Source organism: Enhydra lutris, unplaced genomic scaffold, assembly GCF_002288905.1.
Source record: "Enhydra lutris kenyoni isolate GAN:26980312 unplaced genomic scaffold, ASM228890v2 scaffoldscaffold56, whole genome shotgun sequence".
Lineage (NCBI taxonomy): Eukaryota > Metazoa > Chordata > Mammalia > Carnivora > Mustelidae > Enhydra > Enhydra lutris.
Window position 1 is genome coordinate 10,760,327 of NW_019154140.1, and position 23,511 is coordinate 10,783,837.

Here is a 23,511-nt window from a genome sequence, read left to right on the forward strand (position 1 = left end):
CTTCCCTCCCCTGCTCAGCCCATGCTCAGCCCTGGCCTCAGCACCACGGACATTCAGGATGAGTGTGAAACAGACAAGGCTCATCGCTGTGCCCCCAGTTATACCCTGGGGCCTGGGCTCCTCTTGGAGCCCTCATGGGGTGGTCAGGTGGCACCTGAGGGTAACTGAGTGACACAGCCTCAGCTGAACCAATAACAGAGCATAATAACAACCAAGGTGTTTATCCCACAGGGAGTGAGGCTGGGGGGGAGGGGCGGAGGGGAAGCCTCGGTGAGTGATCGAGATGGCGCCAGCCACAGATGAACAGATAGAAGAGTCTGGAATATCCTGGGTGTGAAGATGGTGGGCTCTCTATGCTTCCTCAGGGGAGACCCTATATCCCATTTCCTCTGGATAGGGAAGAGGCAGTGTCAGTGAATCTGGGCAACCAGCAGGCCCCTCAAGAAACTCAAGGTTGTACTCTCCATTATTTCATGAGATTGCTTCCTACAACCCATAAATTTAACCAGTTTTCTTTCCACAAGTACAGGAGAGAGTTTATTAACTCTGGTCATTGAGAATAGAAAAGTGGAAAAGTATTTCAACTGAAATAGGAGAAATTTATATAAGATTGTCTTTCGAAGGGAGCCTTTGAGGTCTTCTTTTTTCTGGAAACTTCTTAAGAATTTGAGATACCCATTTCTGTAGAACCAAGCCACTTCTGCCCAGGATCAAGGAAGAGGAAGGATGACCTTTTCTTATCTTCCTGTGAGGGGGTTGACAGGCTGGATGAATCAGGAATTCCTGAACCCACAGGCTCACCTTTCTTACAGATACAGACCAAAGTGGCATGTCCAGGTTTCAGAGGCGTTGGATGTATGGGGACAGGACAGATCAAAAGGTGGCTGAAGCCTGGGAGGAGGGCTTCTCATGGCAACTGCCTCTGACAGTGTCTTCCTGTGTCATCTTGGGCCTCATGACTACCTCCACCATTAATACTGGGTGAAAGCAGCCCCTGGATTGGGAGACAAGCAACAAATACCACCCTTTGAAACCAGAGCTCAACAAAAAAGGATAGACAGATGGCTTCTCCAAGCAAGGATTTGCAAACATGCTGTGATTAAACAGGTTCTTGTTTGCCCTAAAACACTGGTTCTTAGGAGATTAATAGGTATCATGTAGGAAAAAAAGTGTGGGGATGGATTCCCTGTTGGGTTAAAAAAAAAAAAAAAAGATGAAGCCAGCATCACATTGCCATGCTTTTTAGATCTGTCACTGTGGACACTTAGGAAAGCTGCTCTAAAGGATGCTACAAAACTCAGTGCTTTCCAAAGACGGTGACTGGAAATTAGATCATTAAAAAATGAGGGTTTTTTCCTACTTTTTAATATTTCTGAATTTTCTCATATGAGCATATAGTGTTTCTACAGGTGAGTTATTTAAAAAACAACTACATTTTTTTCATGTGTCTCTTAGCCATTTGTATGTTTTCTTTGGGGTTCATCATCATTAGCCATCAGTGAGATTCAAATTAAAACCACATTGAGGGGGCGCCTGGGTGGCTCAGTGGGTTAAGCCGCTGCCTTCGGCTCAGGTCATGATCTCAGGGTCCTGGGATCGAGCCCCACATTGGGCTCTCTGCTCAGCAGGGAGCCTGCTTCCTCCTCTCTCTCTACCTGCCTCTCTGCCTGCTTGTGATCTCTCTCTGTCAAATAAATAAATAAAATCTTTAAAAAAAAAAAAACACATTGAGATACCACCTTACACCAGTTAGAATGGCCAAAATTAACAAGACAGTAAACAAATGTTGGAGAGGATGTGGAGAAAGGGGAATCCTCTTACACTGTTGGTAGGAATGCAAGTTGGTGCAGCCACTTTGGAAAACAGTGTGGAGATTCCTTAAGAAATTAAAAATAGAGCTTCCCTATGACCCTGCAATTGCGCTACTGTGTATTTACCCCACAGATACTGATGTAGTAAAAAGAAGAGCCATCTGTACCCCAGTGTACATAGCAGCAATGGCCACAGTTGCAAACTATGGAAAGAGCCAAGGTGCCCTTCAACAGATGAATGGATAAAGAAGATGTGGTCCATATATACAAAGGAGTATTATGCCTCCATCAGAAAAGATGAATACTCAACTTTTGTATCAACATGGATGGGACTGGAAGAGATTATGCTGAGTGAAATAAGTCAAGCAGAGAGAGTCAATTATCATATGGTTTTGATTACTTGTGGAGTATAAGAAAAACATGGAGGACATTAAGAGAAGGAAAGGAAAAGTGAATTGGGGGAAATCAGAGGGGAAGACGAACCATGAGAAACTGTGGAGTCTGAGAAACAAGCTGAGGGTTTTGGAGGAAAAGGGGCTGGGTGGTTAGGTGAGCCTGGTGGTGGGTATTAAGGAGGGCACATATTGCATGGAGCACTGGGTGTGGTCCATAAACAATGAATTTTGAAACACTGAAAAGAAATGTAAAAAATAAATAAAAATTTTAAAAAATAAAATAAATAACAACTACAGGGGCACCTGGGTGGCTCAGTCAGTTAAGCGTCTGCCTTCAGCTCAGATCATGATCTCAGGGTCATGGGATCAAGTCCCACATTGGGCTGCTTGGTCCCTGCTTGGTAGGAGTCTGCTTCTCCCTCTCCTCCCTACTCATGCTCTCTCTATCTCTATCTGTCTGTCTGTCTCTCAAATAAATAAATAAAACTAGAGAAGTTTTGGTAAAGACCAATAAATAAATAAATAAAACTAGAGAAGAAAGGAGAGGTAGGCTGACTTTAGTATCAGAAATAAACTAACTGTTATTGTTAAAAAAAAAAAAATCCAGTGTCTTCCAAACCTTTGTTTGATCATAGAGCCCTCTTTTTGGCCAAATATATCTTATAGGAACCGGGGTTTCAAGGAATGTACTTTAAGAGACACAGAACAGGGGCGCCTGTGTGGCTCAGTGGGTTAAAGCCTCTGCCTTCGGCTCAGGTCATGATCCCAGTGTCCTGGAATCAAACCCTGCATCGGGCTCTCTGCTCAGCAGGGAACCTGCTTCCCCACTCCCTGCCTGCCTCTCTGCCTACTTGTGATCTCTATCTGTCAAATAAATAAATTAAATCTTTTTTTTTTTAAAAGAGAGAGACACAGAACAAGTTCTCTCTATTTCACCATTAGATAGACTAACATTTCCCAAATCCAGAAGACTTACAATATCTCCTTAAAAACACGAAGGCAAATGAAATATAATTACTGTGGTGTGTGGCCTGACCTAGCCTATGGCACTGTGCCCAGTATTACACTGTTAAAGCCAAAGTCAGGTTGTTTGCTTGGACCAGAGCTCCTGTGCCAGCCCCATCCCAGCACGGCTCAGGGGGAAAGAATTCTCTGGCTGGTGACTGATGTTGGGGATCTACACTGAGGAAGGCTGTGCCAGAGACTTCCAGGGCTTATCAAGTATCCTCCCTCTCCTCCTCATTTCCCAGCCTCCCTGGGGGATTGGTAAGGGCTTGGGGCCATGTTGGCCAGTTAAATGTGAGGGGCATTGACGCGTGTTGATTCTAGGATGAGGCAGTTAGCAGCCCATGAGTCTCCTTCTTCTCTCTTTTCCCCTGTCCCAGTAACGTTGGAGGCCACGTGTCCTGTGTGTCAGGGCTGCAAGCAAAAAGCATGTAGGTCTGTGAGACATGCGCTGGGAGAGCCACATGGGAGAGCTGCCCAGATCCACCATGGACTGTGAGTGCAAAGTGGACCTCTGTTGCATTAAGTTAAGCCACTCAGACTTCAGGGTTTGTCCTTTGAGGCCGTCAATGTTAATGTTCTGGATCCAAGGATACAAGTCGGAAGGTAGAAGTATCTCTTAATAGCCAATGCTTTTTCTCTTGAGTTCCTGTACATCAAATAATCTGATGGCTAATAGACCTTCTCTATCTCACGTCTCCCTTAGGCTTTCTGAAAGACTCATCTATCCTAGTAATACTAAGAGAGTTAATAATAACACTGATATAACAGTAACTATCTTGAGCATATACTATGCAGCAGGCACTGAATTAAAAAGTTCTCATGCACTCTTTTGTTAAATTTAATTCTTATTTAATTCTAATAATTAATAATTATTAATCAAATTATTTATTAAATAAATATTATTTATTTAATTTTTATATAATTTAATTTATTATTTAAATAAATTTGAATTTATTGTTTATATTAATTTTTATTTTATTCATTTGTAAATTTAATATTTATATTAAATTTAAATTTATTATTTAAATAAATTTAAATATATCTAATTTATTTAAATTATTATTCAAGGGGCTCCTGGGTGGCTCAGTGGGATAAAGCCTCTGCCTTCAGCTCAGGTCATGATCCCAGGGTCCTGGGATGGAGCCCCGAGTCCAGCTATCTGCTCAGCAGGGAGCCCGCTTCCCTTCCTCTCCCTCTGCCTGTCTCTCTGCCTGCTTGTGATCTCTGTCTTCCAAATAAATAAAAATAAAATCTTAAAAAAATTATTATTAAAAATCATTAACTTTAATTAATTTTAATAAAATTACTTCTCATTTAATTTTCAATCTCACAAGTTTATGCAGGAACTTCTATTATTAACTTTTTACAGATAAAGAATCTGAGCCTCATGGAGCAGAAGTATTTTTCCTAAGTTGAACAGTTAGTGAATGGCAGAGGAGGACCCAAACCTGGGTTCCTCTGACACCCAAGATGTTGGCTTCTCCCAAGAAACTACAACATAAAATCCCAGCTTCATAGCAGATTTTTTTTTTTTAAAGTAGCCTCCACACCCAGCATGGAGTCCAACCTGGGGCTTGAACTCACGACCCTGAGATAAAGACCTGAGCTGAGATCGAGAGGTTCCACCTCATAAAAGATTGAAAGGACCTCTATGATGTGGCTGCCACCTGCCTCCCCAGCCCCAGACGCCTCTGCTCCCTCCCTCTCCACCTGCTGGGCCTCTTCCAACCTGTAACTTCACACTCCAGCAATCAGACCTGTTTTCACCATGCTAGTGCCTCTGACCACAATGCCCACCCCCTCCTCTTGTCTGCCTGTAAACTCCATCCTGTAATGACTCTGCACCTGTTGCTTCCCCTGACCTCCCTGGAGCTCCTACTCTCCTCTTTGCTGTCTCTGTATCTTCTTTGGTTGCCAGTATCTCTCCATGTTACAGTTAACATTTCTTATGGTTATGTCACCATCCGGGCAGTGGACCAGATTTATATATCTCTGTATGCCCAACGCTAACACATGCCAGATAAATGCAAGATATTCAACAAGTATTCCTCGACCTGACCACAATTTCTTTACTGGTCCCGAGAGTGTATTCCCTGAGACTACTCTTCAACCAGTCCTCTTTAGGGCAATAAATAAACTGGCATATAGTTTATGAGATGGTGTCCTTAAAGTTTGGAGCTTGCAAATTGCTTCACCGGCACTAAACACCTCTTTTAAGTGACCAGATTTAGTCAAATGTTTGAAGCAAAAAAATTTGAGGACAAGACTCTGTTTCCACTGAATGTTTATTAAGTATGAACTTTGTACCAGGAGTTGTGTAAGGTGTGTTTATGTCACCTCATTCTGGCCTAAGAGTAATACACAGGTGCTTAGTCTGTCTATTTTATAACTAAAGAAATAAGACTCAAAATGAAACTCTTGAACTCTTGAGAACTTTGCTCTTGATCCCCTGTTAGTTGCAGAGTCTGAACCTGAATTCAAAGCCGTTGAGTTGAACTCTAAGACTCCCTGGATCCACAGTGATCCCGTTCAGAGGCACCTGGGAGCCCAGCCTGAAGGGCTGCCAGTCTCTCCCAGGCTCTTTGCGTCCTGAGAGCATCATCACGACCTTGGAACCTGACAGACGTCTCTCAGCACAAGAGTGTTTTGGAGGCTGGGTGGTGGGTGTCACAGTGATGGTCCATGCTTCAACACAACTCATACTCATAGACATTCACTTCACCAAAGACCAAGGGGACATGGCTCATTACTTTAAAGAGACTCTACTTTGGTTTTTTCCCAGAGAACAGGGAATAGCCATTACTTGAGCCCTAGGCTTTCCAGAACTGGCTTTCTGCTGCTTCTGGACCAGTTTTAAATTCTGCCACAGATAAGTGTTGTCCCTCTCTCCCTGCCCATAATCTGCGTGTTGTTAAAGATTGCCTACTCCCTGGAGCGTTGGCCTGAGAAAAGCATGAATCAAAGGTGCATCTGCTGAGGATGGCTGTTGGAGAGGAATCCTGAGTGTCACAAGACCCACTGTGACCCTATCCGTACAAGGATCTCTTTCCCCCAGATTAAAACACACTTAGGGGCGCTGTGGAACACCCCAGACCTCTATGCCCCAGATTCCAGGCCATTGATCTCCACATATGGAAGAGATATGGCCTGGGATGAGGATCCCCTTGGGAGAGAGAAGCAGCCTGGTCCTACATAAGTTTTATTAAGTTTATTGGTGAGACACAGGAAGCAGAGAGGTAAGGCCTAAACAAGGACAAGAACTCTCATATTGAGGGCACAAATCCCTTCATGGATGGGACCAATCTTCAAGGCTACTCCCAGCTCTCCATACCTGAAGGGGCTATACAAGATATAAGCTATAACCTGGTCTTTCACCTAAGCCAGTGTTGCTGTAACAGGAGACAGTCCCTGTGGATCTGTCAGTGGACCTATACTCTCATGACCCCATGGAGCTTGTAGCCAAACAACCAAAGCCAGGGCATGGAGGGGGTTACGACTGAGGAGAAACCTTCCTCCAGGGGAGGCGTGCAGGCCAGAACAAGGTCTGAGCCGTCATTGTTGGCAATGCTTCAGGAAGGGGGTCTGAGTTAGGGGGTCTGTCAGTATGGAAGCAGAAAGATGGGATAGAATCCTGATTCTAGATTGAGAAAGACTAATGTAGGATGTAGAGGAGAGGAAATGTCAGTGGCAAAGGAAAGCAAGAAGGAGACCAGGAGAAAGGTGAGACAGGAGTTTCCTGGAGAAGGGAGTCCAGAGGAAAAACAGGGTGAGGTGGACAGCTGGAAAATGGACTTTTGCTTTATCTTGTGGTCTTCTTGGCAGGGGAGCTCAGAGCGGAGGTCTTCCCCTGGGGTTCCTTGAACTCGCTTACACTCCCCAGCCTGGTTTTGGCCTCCCCGCGGGGGCTGCAGTTCCCACTGCCAGTGACACAGCCCCCTGACAGCATACCATAGCCCCCCGAGACAGAGCTGGGCCGGTAACCATAGCTTCCAGTGCCGCTGAAACCAAAGCCAGCCCCAGCACCTGTGGTCCCCGCTGTGGTGCTGCTGATGACCGCTGTGGGGAGGCAGAGAGGAGTGATAAGTGTATGTCCCCAAACAGGAGTGACCCCAAGTCCCCTCCAGTCTCCCAGCTGCATCTAGCATAGATGTCTCCCTCTTAAGCAAACAGTTCATATCAACTGTGGATTCTAATGACATGCTCAATGCCTGAGTGGCTCAAGCTCTGGAAAAAATAGCCCAGATCCCAGATTCCAAATTGGGCACCTTCTCATTCTTTGCACCAACAGGAATAACAAGAGCTTCCCCCAAAGCATCACATAAGCCAATAGGTCTTGCATTTAACTTCATAATACATTCTAAATTTTTTTCAAGGAAATTCCTAATTGCCCGATTTAGGGAAGGTTTTGCCGGCCTGTTTTAGAAGGAGACCAGGCTAAAAGCTGCAGAGCCAGCATTAACACAGGTGCAACCCCGTGTCTGTGCACTGGTCTCCACTCTCAGTGAGGAGGTGGACTCGGGAAGCTCACAGCTTCCATCATGCAGGAAAGCCCGTGTGGGGGAGGCAGAAGAGGGCAGGCTAGGAATTTTATCCCAGCACAGATGAGATTTCTGGGGAAGGGGCCCTGTGAAATATCGGAATGTGATGGGAAGCTGGCAGTGGGAGCTCCATAGAGGAAGAGGCAGCAGGTCTCAGCAAGTAAGGCGATGGTGACCATGGTGATCTACCAGGCAGAGCCCAGGCTGTTCCATGGGGGCCTGGCAGTAGGTACCTGCTTATTTCCTATTCAGTGATGGGCTACAAATATTCCCTCAGAGGTGTGAAATACTCACAGATGCTCACAGAGTTGGTGTATTCTCCAGACATCCTGTGCAGAGAGAAAAGTGTAGGTGAATCTCCAGTGTGTGGAATCTGAGCTCCCCACACCACAGCTTGAAGTCAGCAGGCAGCCTAGCCCAGCCTCCAGCAGCCCTTCCAGCCAGCCAGCCGGCCTCGGTGTACCTGCAGTCTCTGTGACCCCCACCCAGAAGGCTACTCTTCCCACCAGAGATGTGCCAACTTGCAAACCTGTGGCCCCCAACAACAGTACCCCTTGGAGTCCCTCCCCTGGGCTTCTCTTTATCCCATTTGTTCATTCCTGCAAGGCTAGTGCCGGAATAAATACATATGTGGAAATATTAGCATCGAAAGTGCCATTAAGTGTCATTAATCAGACATTAATTCTGATTTTAGGAACCATAACTTCTCCCCTGAGAGTCTCAGTAATATGGTGGTGTTCAGTTAGAACAAGGTTTTCCCACACTAATGCTTCATATACACTTGTCTGACTGCTGTTTTGAACATGTACTGTTATATATTTAGTGCTTGTCATTGGCTCTGTCTTTTATAAACAAAAAATGCGTTTTTCTTAAAAAGAAGTTATATATCACCAGGGTAAGTAAAAAGCCAATGCTACCTGACCAAAAAAGGGGGAAAAACAGTAGTAATAAAAATAAATATAATGAAAATAAACCAATTTAAAAATTTTTGGCTAGATATTATTGTCTGCCAGAGGCTCTGAACCTGGGATCTACTGTCTCTTTATTAATAGGGATATTTGCAATGATCAGGGCAGTGTTAAAGACACAACAGCAATGGCACCACACTGAGACTTTCTCCCTGTCCTACTCTGGAAAGTCGTAGGAGAAATGAAAAGGACATCACCGTCTCATTCACTGACTGCTGCTGTTCCAAGCTGCTTGTGCGTGACGTGAAAAGTGTCTCCAGGCCCTCCAGCAACTTCTCCCACACTCTGGGAAACTGAGTCGGGAGATTCCAAAAGTTCTTCCACCCCCAACATTCTAAGAGCCCTCCCACCACCCACCTGCACTCCTCGCCCTCCAGCAGCTTGCGGTAGGTGGCGATCTCCACGTCCAGGGCCAGCTTCGTGCTCGTGAGCTCCTGGTACTCGCGCAGCATCCGGGCCAGCTCCTCCTTGGCCTGGTGCAGGGCGGCCTCCAGCTCGTCCAGCTTGGCCCGGGCGTCCTTCAGAGCGCAGTCGCCCCGCTGCTCAGCATCGGCGATGGCCGTCTCCAGGTTGGCACACTGAGGGTCAGGAGGTAGTATTCTCCCATGAATTCTAGGGCTCTCTGGGCCTCCCCTCACCCCTCACCCCAATGAGCTGACTGTGGTCGGACCCTCCTCTGTCTGACCCCACTTCCTAAAGCAAAGCCACATTCATGGTGAAGGAGTCCTGCCAACGTGGGTCAGAGAGGATTGTTACTCTCAGCTAGCAGGCTTTCCGAAAAGACCCTTCCAATTGTTCCAGACTCAGGTGAGAGGTTAAGTGTTGTGGATGAGACCGGGGGTCCATCTGAGAAACCAGGTTCTGAGATGGAGAACCAAGAGCAAGAGAGAGACCCAGTGGAGTTACGTGTGATAAACAGTTCACTCCTTCTTTGGGAAGTAAGCCAGGACCCGCCAAAGCCCCTTCACCTGTTTCTTCACACTCTCAATCTCCGAGCGCAGTCTTTGGATAAGTCGAGTCAGTTCAGAGATCTCGTTCTTGGTGTGTTTGAGGTCATCCCCATGCCGGCCGGCCACTAGCTGGAGCTCCTGGAACTAGGGGGACAGGGAGCAAAGTAGAGACCTCAACTCGGGGCCTGGCTGAGCTCAGCCTGGCAGACTGTGATTTTGTCTTCAGGGTGTGAGGGGTCGATGGGGGACCCCAACCTCACCAGGCCTACCAAAAGCCTCTCACTCAACCATCCACTCATTGAATATATGTTTGCCTTAAGCACAGTCACCTCACTGATGGTTAGATTTGGCCATAAGAACTCTTGAAAGCCTCTACTCTCTGCACTGCAACTTTAAAACACTCAGTTCCAACTATGATGCTCCTCTACCCACAGCCCTTCAAAGTCAAGGTCAAATTTAAACTATGAGCACGGCATCAAGGTGTTCTCAGGTTTGACATCCACCAGTCTCTCCAGACTCCTTTCTCACTGCTCTTGCCCTTCATCTACTTGTCTGTACACCTGTGCCAAACAGTTCCATGTTCCATAAATGTCCCCTGTGCTCTCAAGTCTCTGAGTCTTTGCATGAGCCACTACTTCCACCTGGAAAACCCTTCCTCATCCATTTTCCTTTTTTCCTTAGCTATTTCCAACTCAGCCAGGGCAGAGTCACTTCTTCCAGGAGGCCTCCCTTGATTTCCTAGTTGGGTGTCCTTCTATTTCCATAACTCCTGGCACTCCAGTCCATAGATCTTACCACATTGTACTACAAGCACAACTTTCTGTGTTTTCCCTGTCAGACTTAGCATGACTGGATGGCAGGGACCTGTTTTCTCTGTGGCTTCCTCCTCTTCATAGCTCAGCTGGGTCCCAGGCTACCGGAAGTCTTTCCGGTCATGAGGAAAAATTCAGAACTCTGGTGGCTGTGCACTGTTTCTCTCTGCTCCTGGTACTTGGCCTTGGGGGTTGTCATATCTGACCCTAACAAGCCCCTGGGTTCAGGATTCCTCTTAAAGGTGCCAGGTCCCCTAGAAGGCAGGGGGGAGTCTCGTGTTTTATCTTTGGTGCTAATCTTGGGACGATAAACACTGGGGCAGGACAAGTGGTCTTTTCCTGCTTCTCTGCAAGGCTGCGTGAGCAGGATGGCTCTCCCTACACACCAACAGAGAGGGAGGCACTAAATTCCCCAATTCTGACACCAAGCAGTATCCTTTTGAAGCAAACAGGTGAGCATCCTTCTCTGTTCCACTCCCAGCCTACCCCAAATCCTCACTATAAACACTTCTTACCAGAGTCATGTCCTGATCTTTTGTCTAAACACTGTGGAATTGGCAGTCAGTTATCTAGATTCAATCCAGTTCCATCACTTACCAGCTAAGTGAGCTTGGCAGGTTACTGACACCACATGAGCCCTGGTTTCTTCATTTTGAAAGGGGAACAATAATAATAAGACCTCATAATTCTGTTGTTAGAACTACACTAATGAAACTCTGGTCCATAAATGCTTACCCGCAGATGAAGAAGTGCCAGTGTGGGTAACCCCAAATAGCAAGTGAACCAAAAATCATGTCTGTGCAGACCTGCCTGACTCTTCTGGAAGGAACCTGGGGTTAAGCACTGGCCACTGACAATCCAGAATGGCTGGGCCACATGGCCACATGGCCATCCCTGACACTGGCTTGCAGCAGTCACGTGAAGGGATATGGGGAACTAGAGGCTTGAGTTTGAACTTTTATCAAGGATAAAAGTTGTTGTTCCCTGGGCCTTGAAAGCCTCCCTTCCTCTCACCCCTGCTGGCCACATCTTTCTGTCCTTATAGTGGCAAGGAGGCAGGGGGAGGGACAAGATAAGTCCTCAAGTGTGTGAATCTCCCCTGAGAAGGAACCCGATAAGCAGCATGGAACAATTAGGAAGCTGCCATCTTGATCTGAGAAACCAAATTATCTAAAGAATCATTTCCCCACCCACAACCCATTAGAGGAGTTAAGATCTAAGGGACTCATACTCCCCCTTTATCCTTGCAGTTGGACTTGAATGAAAGGTAGGAATTACCTGATCTCAGATCACACTCAAGAGACCCCCTAATTTATTGTAATTAATGAGGGAGTTGAGATGCTAACTACCTATTTTTCGCTCCCTCTCAGACTCAGTTCAAAACCCTCTGCCTCCAGGAAGTCAGTCCTGACCTGCCCTACCTGGTCCCCCAACCTTCGTCTCCTCAACATCCTGGACTCTGTCTGTGCCACATTCACTTGTGCTTGGCTGTAGATGTCTTCCCGTGGCTGCCCCATGTGGATCCCATGTGGATCCCCAAGTGGATCAGTCTAAGAGCTTCATCTTCTCCGCCTTTTGGGTTCCCCCCAGCACCCAGGACAGTTCTGTGCTCCCAGCAAATGTGTGGGACATGGTGGGTCATGGACTCCAGGGAGGTGTGCAGCCCACCTTGGTCTGGTACAGTGCCTCGGCCTCAGCCTTGCTCTTCAGGGCAATCTCCTCATACTGAGCACGGACCTCAGCAATGATGCTGTCCAGGTCTAGGTTCCGGTTATTGTCCATGGACAGGATGACAGATGTGTCGCTGATGTGGGACTGTATCTGAGCAATCTCCTACATGGGAAAGAAGGAAACATGAAATGCCTTTTGTGGGCAGAGGAAGGTGCCAAGGTGATAGCCCTTTCCTAGCAGGAGATCCCCTAGGCCCTCATAAATAGGTGCAAGATACATTCCCCCAAGCCCCCCATTGATGTTTCAATACCACATCTGAAAACTGTCGAATGAGTTTGAAGCAGCTCTGGAAGAAAACAGCCCATCTGTCTGTCATTTGAGACAGGTCAGGAGTATAGGAAGTAGTGGGGAGACAACCTGGCCACCACACAAGAGACGGTAAGGACACAGAAGCCCACATATGCTTGGCCAACAGGTTTGGGCTTGAAGCCAGATGGTCAGAGTCAGTAGAGAGGGTGTGAAGACTCCCTACCTCTGTCCCTGGAGATTCCTGCTGAAGACCCAGGGAGACACCCAAGTGTCAGTGAGAAGACAGGCAGAAATGAGAATATCCTTGTGAAGACCAGTGGGAACCCCATAAGGGCCCATTGCTTCCTGAAGGAAGTGAAACCAGGACATCTGGAGGCCAGGCTGGGACTGATGGCACTGAGAGTCCATCTCAGTTGGGAGCACTGAGATAGAAGTCATGCTTTCCTTTGGTCAAAATGGCCCCCAGCATCCAAATGCTGGAGATCCCCTGGGCTCTTAAAGTTACTAAGGAATGAATAACCAACCACTCATTCATTCACATATCTGTCCTTTCAGAAGACAGAGCTGGGAATAGGACTGGGGGATGGAGCATTACCCCTTCATACAGGCATTTGAAGACAGAGCTGGGGATAGATCTGGGGGATGGAAACTTACCCCTTCATACAGGCATTTGAAGAACTTGATTTCTCCATCCAGAGCATCCACCTTGGCCTGCAGTTCCACCTTGCTCATGTAAGCTGCATCCACATCCTAAAGCAATCCAGAGATGCCCTGACATTGTCATTCTTCAAGCCCAGTCAGGGCTCTCCCAGGAACTGGCATCTGAGCACCAACACTAAGACTATCAAGCTGCCCCCAGGGAATGGAGTCAAGACCCAGAAGGCAGGAACAGGACTTCCACCCAAGACTCACTGCGAGCCTCTGGAACTCCTCTGTGCCCCGTCCAAAATGGAAACTTTTTACTGCTCTATTTCTCGAAGAGAGGGTTTATGAGGGAGTGCTATCTCCCACACAGGGGTCATTCGGCAGTCAGAGCCCAAGACAGCCACAGTGCTTTGTCAGAGACAGGCAGAGTTGGAAGGTAAACCTGCAGCTCTTCTCAAAGCATGTCCTGTTTCCCAAGCCAAAGTGGACACAACCTGGTCATTGACTATCCACGTCTGGGCTCCTGCCCACTCACACCAAATGTAAAAAGCAGACAAGGTGATATATTCTAGGTTAACATCAAAGGGTCCCCAGATGTCCCAAGCGGTACATCCCTCCGTCCTCTTCTGGCACTTCAGTTCGAGTTCATTCTACAAGGAGCACAGACCTCAGTCTCCCCTCTGTTATCTCTTCTGCCCTCCATACTCCACTGCCTAGGTGACGAGAAGTATGCACCCCCTCCTCACCTTCTTGAGCACCACAAATTCATTCTCGGCAGTTGTGCGCTTATTAATTTCCTCCTCGTACCTGCAGGAAAAGCATTGCGGTGAGCAAGGCGGGGTGGGTGTGTGTCCTCATCATGAAAGCAGAAAACTAATTGCCCATACTATGTCCCATATAGCAGGTGTTGTTCTATATCTTGGCAAATCTGTCCAGCTCACTAGGACTTCTTAGCCAGTGCTACAGACAGGGTTTTCAAGCAATTCCCTCCCAGGCCAGGGGACCAGATGATTTGGGGTCTGGATTTCCCTGTTGCCTGAAGAGTAAGTATGTCCTTCCTCTTCCCATTAAGTGTCCAAATCACAGGAACATCCTGGTGTCTCTTTTAGCTGTGATTCCTATGCCACTCCAGCTGCCTGACACCCTTGTTAATAACTTCACCCCATCTCGAAGCATGAATCTTAAGGAAGCCAGAACTATCCCCTGGGACAGGAAGAGGGGGCATGGCCCAAATGTCCACAACTTGAAGGAGATTAGAGAAACTCCAACTCCCTGCCCTGCTGGGTTGAAGCAGTGGGAGGTAGTTCATTGGAACTTGGGAACCCACTGAGCAAGCTTAGGAGCTGGGAGGCTCTCTCCAGTGGGGAGCAGGAGGGAACATGCCAAGGAGGTGACCACTTGCCAGGACAGTCCTCTCACTGCCTGAGAGGCTGACTCTCCACTCTCCGGACTGCCCAGCCACCCAGAGACGGCCTCATCTTGCCTGGGTAGGGGAACTCAGGATGGGCCACTCTCATCCAAGCTCTGTGTCCCTGAGGTCAGTGGCAAGTGTCCCAGTGCCTGCTGGGAAAGCCAGCTCTGGCAGGCCAGTCAGCCTAGGTGCAGGGTCCCACTCACCTCCTCTTGTAGTCCTCCACCACGTCCCGCATGCTCCTCAGCTCGGAGTCCAGCCGCACCCTGTCCCCGGACAGTGTCTCCAGCTGCTTCCGCAGGTTGCTGATGTAGCCCTCGAGGATGGGCTCCAGGTTGTTCTTGCAGTTGTTCAGGTCCAGCTGCTGCAGCAGCTCCCACTTGGTCTCCAGCACCTGGTTCTGCTGCTCCAGGAACCGCACCTGGGCCCCAAATCAACAGGTACTTGGTCAGTAGGGAGGCTGTGTGGTTTCCTTTCCTGGACAGTGGCTGTGCTGTCCTGTGCTACATTAGCTTAAAGGGTAAGCCTCAGCCCTTGGGAAATATCCCTCACAGCCCTCCCGCACCCAGGGCCATTTGTTTGACTAAGGTTCCCTTTCTAGGGACAGCTCTATGATCAGGCAGGACTGCATCTTCATTTCCTGCTAGTTAGATCTGTCTCCTCTGCATCTGTCTAAATCTGGCTGGACCAGTATCCACGGGCAGCCCAGGCCACCTCTCTAAGGCAAATCCTTAGAGACATAAGCTGGCCTGTCCCTGCCTTCACACTCTTGAACACCCCTGCTCAGGGCCTGGTGGTCTGGCCTGTGCTTTGTCTCCTCTTCGTCTCCTCCATCATAGTATCTCCCAGCCCAGCCAGAGGCAGGTACTCAGTTGACTGAGGGTCTTGGGCCTTCCTATATTGCTTTCATGTCCAACTCTCTGATCTCAGAGCATTTCTCCAAGCAAAGAACCAGCATTCTCAAGTTGTAGCCTGCAAAGGCCATACAATTCCCTTGCTCAAAATGCCCTTGTGGTTCCCTATCATCTGCAGGACCTAATCCAAATTCCTCCCTGTGTTCTTCACAATGTGCCCACCCCTTCCTTCTCTTCCTTCACCATTCACCTGACTCTCACAAAGCCAAATTCTCCTCATGCTCCTGACAAGCCTACCATGATATGTGGGATGGCTCCCTCTCCCTAGGCTTCCTTTCCCCACCTCCAACCAGTGAACTCCTATTCACACTCTGCCACCCTACTCACTGTCACTCCGGTGAGCTTTCCCTGCTCCCCTGTGCTCAGGAAGTCTCCGTTTCCCAAGGCCTTGCTACCCCGTTGTTCCTCAGGGGTTCTCAAGCTCAAGTGGGCATTAGCATCACCTGGGGGCTCCTGGTCTCACTGGAGAGCTCATGATTCAGTAGGTATGAGACAAGCCCTGAAAATGTGCATTCTACAAGTGCCCAGGTGATCCTAATGCTGCTGGTTTGGGGAGCACTTTTCAGGACCACAGCTCTAGTACATCACTGATCCCCATCTGCCTCACCTTGTACATTGGGCATATTATAAGCTATGAGTCTGTCTTTCAACCAGAATCTGAGCTGGTCTGGGTCTCATGAGAGGAGAAACTGGGTCCCACAGCTTTATAGATATCTTAGGCTTCCATGGAGCTCTCCGTTGTCCAGCTTCCTAGTTTCTTAAACTGTTACTCTCCAACTTTCAACTTTGAGGCCACTTCTCCTGCCTCCTGGAAACCTTCCCAAACCAAACTCCCTGTCTCCTCCTGCCCCTCTGACCAATCCCCACCACCACCAGCCCCTCAGCACTGATTTCAGGTTTGTCCAGTTCTTCCCTGCTCTGTCCTCACCGTGTCTGCATCCTGGGGAGTGTCCTGCCTTCCTCTCCTTCAGACAGGGAGCCCCTTAGGGCAGTGAAAATACAGGAAGGAAGGGGTTCTATGCTTGGCTTTCTCCAAAAAGTCCCACCTTATCGATGAAGGAGGCAAATTTATTGTTCAGAGCCTTGATCTGCTCCCGCTCCTGGGTGCGCACTTTCTGGATCTCCGGGTCCAGCTCCACGTTGAGGGGGGCCAGGAGGTTCTTGTTGATGGTGACCTGGTGGATGCCCCCTGGAAGGCATACAGACGGACACACGGGCCCCAGGGCCACACTGCCAAACATGCTGCCAGCAAAGCCACTGGCCCGGCCTCGACCAAACCCATAGCTTCCTGCCCGCCCACTGCCACTGGCCATGTTGAGGGAGATGCTCCGGGTTCCCCCCAGGCTGTAGAGGCTCCGGCTTCCAAAGCCCCCGCTGAATCCTTTGCCCCCTGCCCGATAGGAGGATGAGCTGCCCCCTGAGAGCACTGCTGAGCAGCCACTGAAACCCCCTTTGGTAGCAGCTCCCGACTTGTAGGTGAATTGGCGGTTCATGCTGAGAAGGTCAGAGAGATGGAATAAGATGCTAACCCTTTGCTGAGATGCAATTCGCCAGCCTACAATCTCAGGATCCCCATTTATAGGGCTCAGGAGGAAGCCACTGCCCTAATTTGTGGGTTTAGTTTGCCTGGGAGCAAAAAATCATTTTCTCCCAGCAAAATCAGAGACACCAGGTAAATAACTTGAAAACTCCCAAAGTGCTGGGCTTGCAAGGCTTGCTCATATAATTTGAGTCTTATCTAATTAACATGGGATAATTAGCCTGACCAAATTATCCCTAGAAAGATCTTGGCTGAGAGGTTTGTCACAGCCTCAATTGCCCTTCCTCAGGGAGGGGGGAGGCTGGATTGCAGGGGTACAGAGGAAGACCTTTAATTGATAGCCTCATCTGTGAGAGATCTCACGACTCTACCAGGATCAGATCAGGGACCCTGACTGAACTGCTTTTATGTGGTTAGGAAAAGACTCTGTGGCCTGGCTTCCCAGGGCTCCTGGAGACGGGAATCCAGAGCCTCTGCTGTGGCCTTCCAGGCAAGTCTTCTGCTCCCCTGTGAAGCCAGACTTCCCTGCACACACCACCTTCTTTGTTCCCGTGCTCTCCCACCACCCCACACTTGACCTTGAAATAATAGCATTGCCACCATTCACGATGGCTGACAGTAGTACAGCACTTTACAGCATTAAAAGAGCTCCTTGAGTACTGAAGCTCGCTTGATCCACTCAGTCAGCCTGGGAGGCATATGATAATCCACATTTCACAAATGGGAAAACAGAGGCTCAGTTAGTTGAGGACAGCAAACATTTCATTAGCCCTTTTTTTTTTTTAATTAGCTTATTAGCCCATTTTTTGGTATGAATCCCAGAGGATGTAAAAAACCATCAAAACAAAGGCCTCAGCTTTGAGGTTCTCTGGGCTGGCCTTCTGACCCTACATACAGACTGTGAAGGCTGTATTTGTCCATCTGTCCACCCACCTGTCCCCTGACCTACCCATTCCTTCATCCATCCTTCACTTAACAGTCTTCTGTTAAGAGTTGACTCTGTCCCAGGTACTGTGTTAGGATCTGGGGTCATAAATTAATAAGACAGAAGCCTCGCTCACAATTCTAAGGGGGAGAACAGACACTTGAATTTTATTAGAGCCTTGGCAACACCAAAGTATTTGACCTAAGTATTTCACAGTTCTCAAATCCCAAATATATACATAGTATATAATATCCTTCATAAAAATGCAATTATTTCACCAGAGTACTTGAATGAAGTTTGCCAATCCCACTTTTCTATTTCTGTCCAGAAATTATTCCCCTATTCTGTATTAGGTAATATAATACACCAGTATTTTGCCTCTACTGTAGAACCAAGCAACTGCCAAATTATTAAGAATAATCATTTCCTTAGATGGTCTCAATTTTGATACCACCAGCAACAGCACTTAGCAATCTTTTCCATTGACACAAAGGTTTTAGCCCTTTTTAATTTCTTCATAGGCATGATGAATGAAGACCAACAACACTGTGTTGTGATGAGGATATAGAGTGTTCCAGCCAGAATCACTCCATAATTGACTCCTTTCAGCACACCAGCATCAAAGAAGACATGATTCAGACCCATGTCTCAGCAAAACTACAGACTGCTGTCACAGGCCTTGAGATCACTCCCTAAGGTCTGACAGCCAGTGGTCACACTGTGAACATCAACTCTGCAGTGCAGTTGTGTGAGTGCTAATGCCCAACCTGCCCTCATTCTACGTGGCCTTTACTACCCATCTCCCACCCTGGCCTTTCTTCCTTGTGAACCTGCCATATGGGTACCCCAGGGAAATTTCTCTGGTCTACATCTCAATCCAACTCTCTTCTCTGGCCAGCCTGCTCTAAGTGTACCTATTTTTTGCTCTAATTCAATGTTTCCATGTGTGTTCCAGGTTTGTGCTAATCTTCCCCAACAGCCAGAAAGGTTCCTAAGGATAAGACCCACCCTTATCCTCCCTGTTCACTGCCAGAACCACAGGAGAGATAGACTCTCAGGAAATCATGGAGGGACAAAAAGATTTTTCAATGTCCCTTGAAATCATTCTCTCTAAGGACAAGACCCTTGGCATCTGTCTTTAAAAATTCCACTATGTGGGATATCTTATAGTTCATATCCTGACACTGCTATTGCCAGGGGAAACCCAAAGCTAGCTGAATCCTTATCTGATCTTCACCCAGTTGCTAAGTCAACTCCATTTCCCACAGAGGGCCAGTGCTGCCATTAGCCTTTGCTCAGGCCTCTAGGCAGGCATCTCTGATGGGTTCAACACACAGGAGGCAAGAAATCAACCTCACATCTTCCCCAAAGGCAATAAAATCATGTTGTAAAAGGATATTTAGTATTTTCCGTCCAGGAAAATGGAGTGGACATACTTTCCCCTTCTTCTGACACCGTTTTAGCAGAAGAAATAGCATGAACACTATTCTTCTACTTACTGCAACTAAGAACCCAGATATTATGTATAAAACAAACATAAGAAGATTCTGAAAGGTGAAGAGAAAAAATCACACTGGCTAGAGATCTTGAGAGCCAAGAAACAACTTGGTAATTAGTTTCTTGGGTTTCTTATTTGTTTCATATATCCCGGACTTGGAGCAGAAGAAAGCAATAGCCTGGAAGGGTACAGATTTTCCAGAAGCCCTACAGAAGTCTAAGCTTTTCAGCCAAATATCCAGGAATGGAAAAGCCTAGAAAGGAAAAGGTATAGAGAGTAACTACTCTACTCTAGCCAAGCATTACAAAAAGCACTGAGGTCCCATCCCCACCTACTCAAGCAAAAGTTGAGCAGGAGGGCTAGACTCACCAGACTATAATGAGGCACCCTGGGTGATGCCAGGAAAGGCCAAGGCAGAAGCTGGGATTTTCATTCCCCACCAGGCAATTGTCCCAGATCCATCCAGCACCAGTGGACACCATGGGGAGCTCTGACTTCCACCCCTACCTGGCAGTAATAGGGTGGCACCCAGTTCTTTGCCCTGCTGGAGCAATGTCAGAAGAAAACAGTTAAAACAGAAGACATAAATAAGATCCAGGGTCTTATAACATAATACCCAAAATGTCCAGGTTTTGATCAAAAATCACTTACATATCAAGAACAAGGAATATCTCAAACTGAATGAAAAAAAAGACAATAGATACTAACACTAACATAACAAAGATGTTAGAATTATCTGATGAATATTTTTAAAAGATTTTATTTATTCATTTATGAGAGAGAATGAGAGAGAGAGAGCACGAGCAGGGGGAGGGGAAGAGGCAGGGAGAGAGAGAAGCAGACTCCCTACTGAGCAGGGAGCCTGACACGGGGCTCAATCCCAGGACTCTAGGATCATGACCTGAGCCAAAGGCAGATGCTGAACTGACAACCACCCGAGAGTCCCATGATGAATATTTTGAAGCAGTCATCATAAAAATGCTTTGGTAGCAATTAAGAGCATGTAAAGCAGATGGAAAAATAGAAATCTCAAAAAAGAAATAAAATATCAAAAACCAAGTGGAAGTTTTAGAATTGATAAATACAATAATCAAAGTAAAAAAAACCCTCAAAGGATGAGGTTAACAGCAGAATAAAGGGGTCAGATAAAAGACTCTGAACTAGGGGTGCCTGGGTGGCTCAGAGGGTTGAGCCTCTGCCTTTGGCTCAAGTCATGATCTCTGGGTCCTGGGATTGAGCCCCACATTGGGCTCTCTGCTCAGTGGGGAGCTTGCTTTCCCCTCTCTGTCTGCCTGCCTCTCTGCCTACTTGTGATCTCTCTCTCTCCCTCTCTCTCTGTCAAATAAATAAATAAAATCTTTTTTAAAAAAAAAGACTCTGAACTATAAGATAGAACAATAGAAATTACCCAGCCTGAACAACAGAGAGAAAAATAGACAAGAAAAAGAAAGAAAGAAAGAAGAAAGAGAGGGAGGGAGAGAGAAAGGGAGGGAGGGAGGGAAGAAGAAGGGGGAGGAAGGGGGAGGGAGGAGAGGAAGGGAAGGAGGGAGGAAAGAAAGGAAGGTAGAAGAGAAAGGAAGGAAGGAAGGAAGAGAGAGAGAGAGAGAGAGAGAGAGAGAAGAAGAAGAAAAGAAAAAAAGGGAAAGACAAGACCAGACCAGACCTGAGCACCAGGGACCTGTGGGACTATAACAAAAGAGCTTGTATTCATGTTATTAAAGTTTCTTGAGAGAAGAAAGAGGACTGAGTGAAAAAGTACTCAAAGAAATAAGAACTGAAAATTCCCCAAAGGACATAAATCTAAAGATTCAAGAAGCAGACAAATGTAAAGAGAATAAATCCCCAAAAATCCACACCAAGATAGAGCCTAGTCGGAATTCTGAAAATTAAGAATGAATTAAAATTGTGAAAACAGCAAAAGAGAAACAACACCCTACCTATAAAGGAAAGTATTTCAAAGGGAAGCCAAAGTCTCATCAGAAACCACAGAAGTTAGAAGGGACTGGCACAGTATTTCTCAAGTGATTGAAAACAAAAAACTGGCAACATAGTTTCCTATATCCAGCGAAAATATCCTTCAGGAATGAAGGCGAAACCCTAACACTCTTAGATGAATGAAAACTAGAAAGATTTGTTGCCGGCAGACCTACCCTAAAAGAATGGCAAGAAGAAGTCCTCTAAACAGAAAGAATATGATAAAAGAAGTAATCTTGAAACATTGGGAAGAAGAAAAGAACATGATAATAAAAAAAAATGGGTAAATTCAATAGACTTTCCCTCTCCTCCTGAATTTTCTAAATGATATTTAATTGTTCAAACAAAAACTGTAACACTGGGGTGGTTCTAAATGTATTTAGGGGAAATATTTAAGAAATTATATCATGAAGGAGGAGGGCAAAGGGATGTAGAGAGTTAGGGTTTCTTCACTTGCACTAGTCAAATGTTGACAGCAGTAAACTGTTGTGAGCTCTGTATGTGTCATACCCCCTGCAACCACTAAAAATAGTATACAAAGACACTATAAATATCAAAATAGGCTATTAAAAATGTTCAAGCAACCACAGGAAGGCAGGAAAACAAAAAGAAACAAGAAATAGAGAACAAATAGAAACAAAAAAATAAAATGACAGACTTAAGCCTTAACATATTCATAATTATATTAAATATAGTCTAAATACATCAGTTAAAAGACAAAGATCATAAGGGCTCAAAAAACATTAGCCAACTATGTACTACCTACCAAAAAAAGAAGAGAAACTACCTCAAATGTAACAATATATGCAAGGTAAGAGTAAAAGTTTAGAAAAAGATAATATCATGCAAATATTAATCAAAGAAAATAGGAGTGGCTATATTAAGATCAGATAAAGTAGCCTTCAGAGCAAAGGGAAAAAATATGAAACAGAAAGAGACATTATATCGTATAATGTAAAAGGGTCAATCCACCAAGAAGACATAACAATGCTAATGTGTATATGCCAAATGGAAGAGCTGCAAAATATGTGAAGCAAAATATGAGAGAATCAAAAGAAGAAATAGATAAATCCACAATTAAAGTTAGAGACTTCACTATTCCTCCCTCAATAATTGGTAAAAATCACTAGAAAGAAAATCATTAAGGGTATAAAAGATCTCACTGACACTCTCACCCAACAGGATCTAATTGACATTTATAAAATGCCCAACAAAAACAGAATAAATATTCTTTTCATGTTAATGTGCTCAGAGCAGTACCAGGCACATATTAAGTGTTAGATAAATGTTGCAAGATCAACAGACACTTTTTACAGATAACTTTTTACAGAAACCGAGGCACAGAGAGGTTAAGTTACCTAGATAAGACCACACAGCTGCAAACTGGGAATGGAAGTCAGGCAGCCCACTGTAGAGCCCATGCTCTTAACCACTACTGCCTGAAATATTTTTTTAAAACTCAACCCTGCAGTTCTTATTCAAAAGGTTTGGGGGGAGGGTCTGAATTTATAGAGTTTCTTAAACTTCCTCACATTTTTCTCTTCGGAGACTGAACCTACTCTTAGGGGCTCTGCCTTTTAAGGGCACAGTCTGGAGCATGGTATGATTTCAACTCACATTCCACTGTCCATAATTTGTTTCATAGCCGCAGTTATTTGTAAAGGAGACTTGAAAATGTTGCCCAGAGGTGGGTGGTGGTGTGCTCATCTGTTAATTTCTATTTCTGTTGAAGAGGAGAAAGGATATTGGGGGACAACTGGCAGGCTCAGGCACACTCTGCTCGATAAACACTCTTGCCCCTGCATCACTCTACTGTTAAATACGTTGGGATGGAGTCCAAATTGCTTGAGGTAACAAAGCGGCAGGACGACCAACTATCCTGGTTTCCTGGGACTGAGTGGGTTCTCAAACATGGGATGCTCAGTCTTAAAAGTAGGAATGTCCTGGGAAAACAGAACAAATTAGTCACTCTGCCCAGAAAGGTCTTCACCAATCTGGGCTGCCACACCTCTCTCTCAGCGTCACCAGACTGCACTTCTGGGAAAGAGCCTGAAGAGCCAAACTCTTGTCAAGCTCTTTTTCAGTCCTTCAACAAATATTTATCGATTACCTACTGTGTGCCAAGCACTGCTCCCATCACCA

The 23,511-nt window shown here is 46.3% G+C and overlaps 1 protein-coding gene across 1 annotated transcript; it reads right to left on the reverse strand.

Annotated features, from left to right (window-relative positions):
• Positions 1-7,013: 7,013 nt before the first annotated feature.
• LOC111157799 (keratin, type II cytoskeletal 73) lies at positions 7,014-16,925 on the reverse strand. The gene is made up of 9 exons (XM_022519455.1): positions 16,479-16,925; positions 14,725-14,939; positions 13,854-13,914; positions 13,117-13,212; positions 12,151-12,315; positions 9,689-9,814; positions 9,078-9,298; positions 8,047-8,081; positions 7,014-7,270 (listed from the first exon to the last, which is right to left on the reverse strand). The coding sequence occupies exons 1-9, from the start codon at positions 16,923-16,925 to the stop codon at positions 7,014-7,016; spliced, it is 1,623 nt and encodes a 540-aa protein (XP_022375163.1).
• Between the last annotated feature and the right edge of the window lie 6,586 nt (positions 16,926-23,511).

Bases quoted from the DNA above. Each gene is read 5' to 3' on its own strand.
- LOC111157799 (XM_022519455.1), bottom strand. From the start codon at position 16,925: ATGAACCGCCAATTCACCTACAAGTCGGGAGCTGCTACCAAAGGGGGT. The intron at 13,915-14,724 runs GTGAGTGGGACC...CTTTTCCTGCAG, and splicing joins GTGGAGGACTACAAGAGGAG to GTACGAGGAGGAAATTAATA. The intron at 8,082-9,077 runs GTGGGTGGTGGG...CTCTCTGCACAG, and splicing joins CTGGAGGGCGAGGAGTGCAG to GATGTCTGGAGAATACACCA.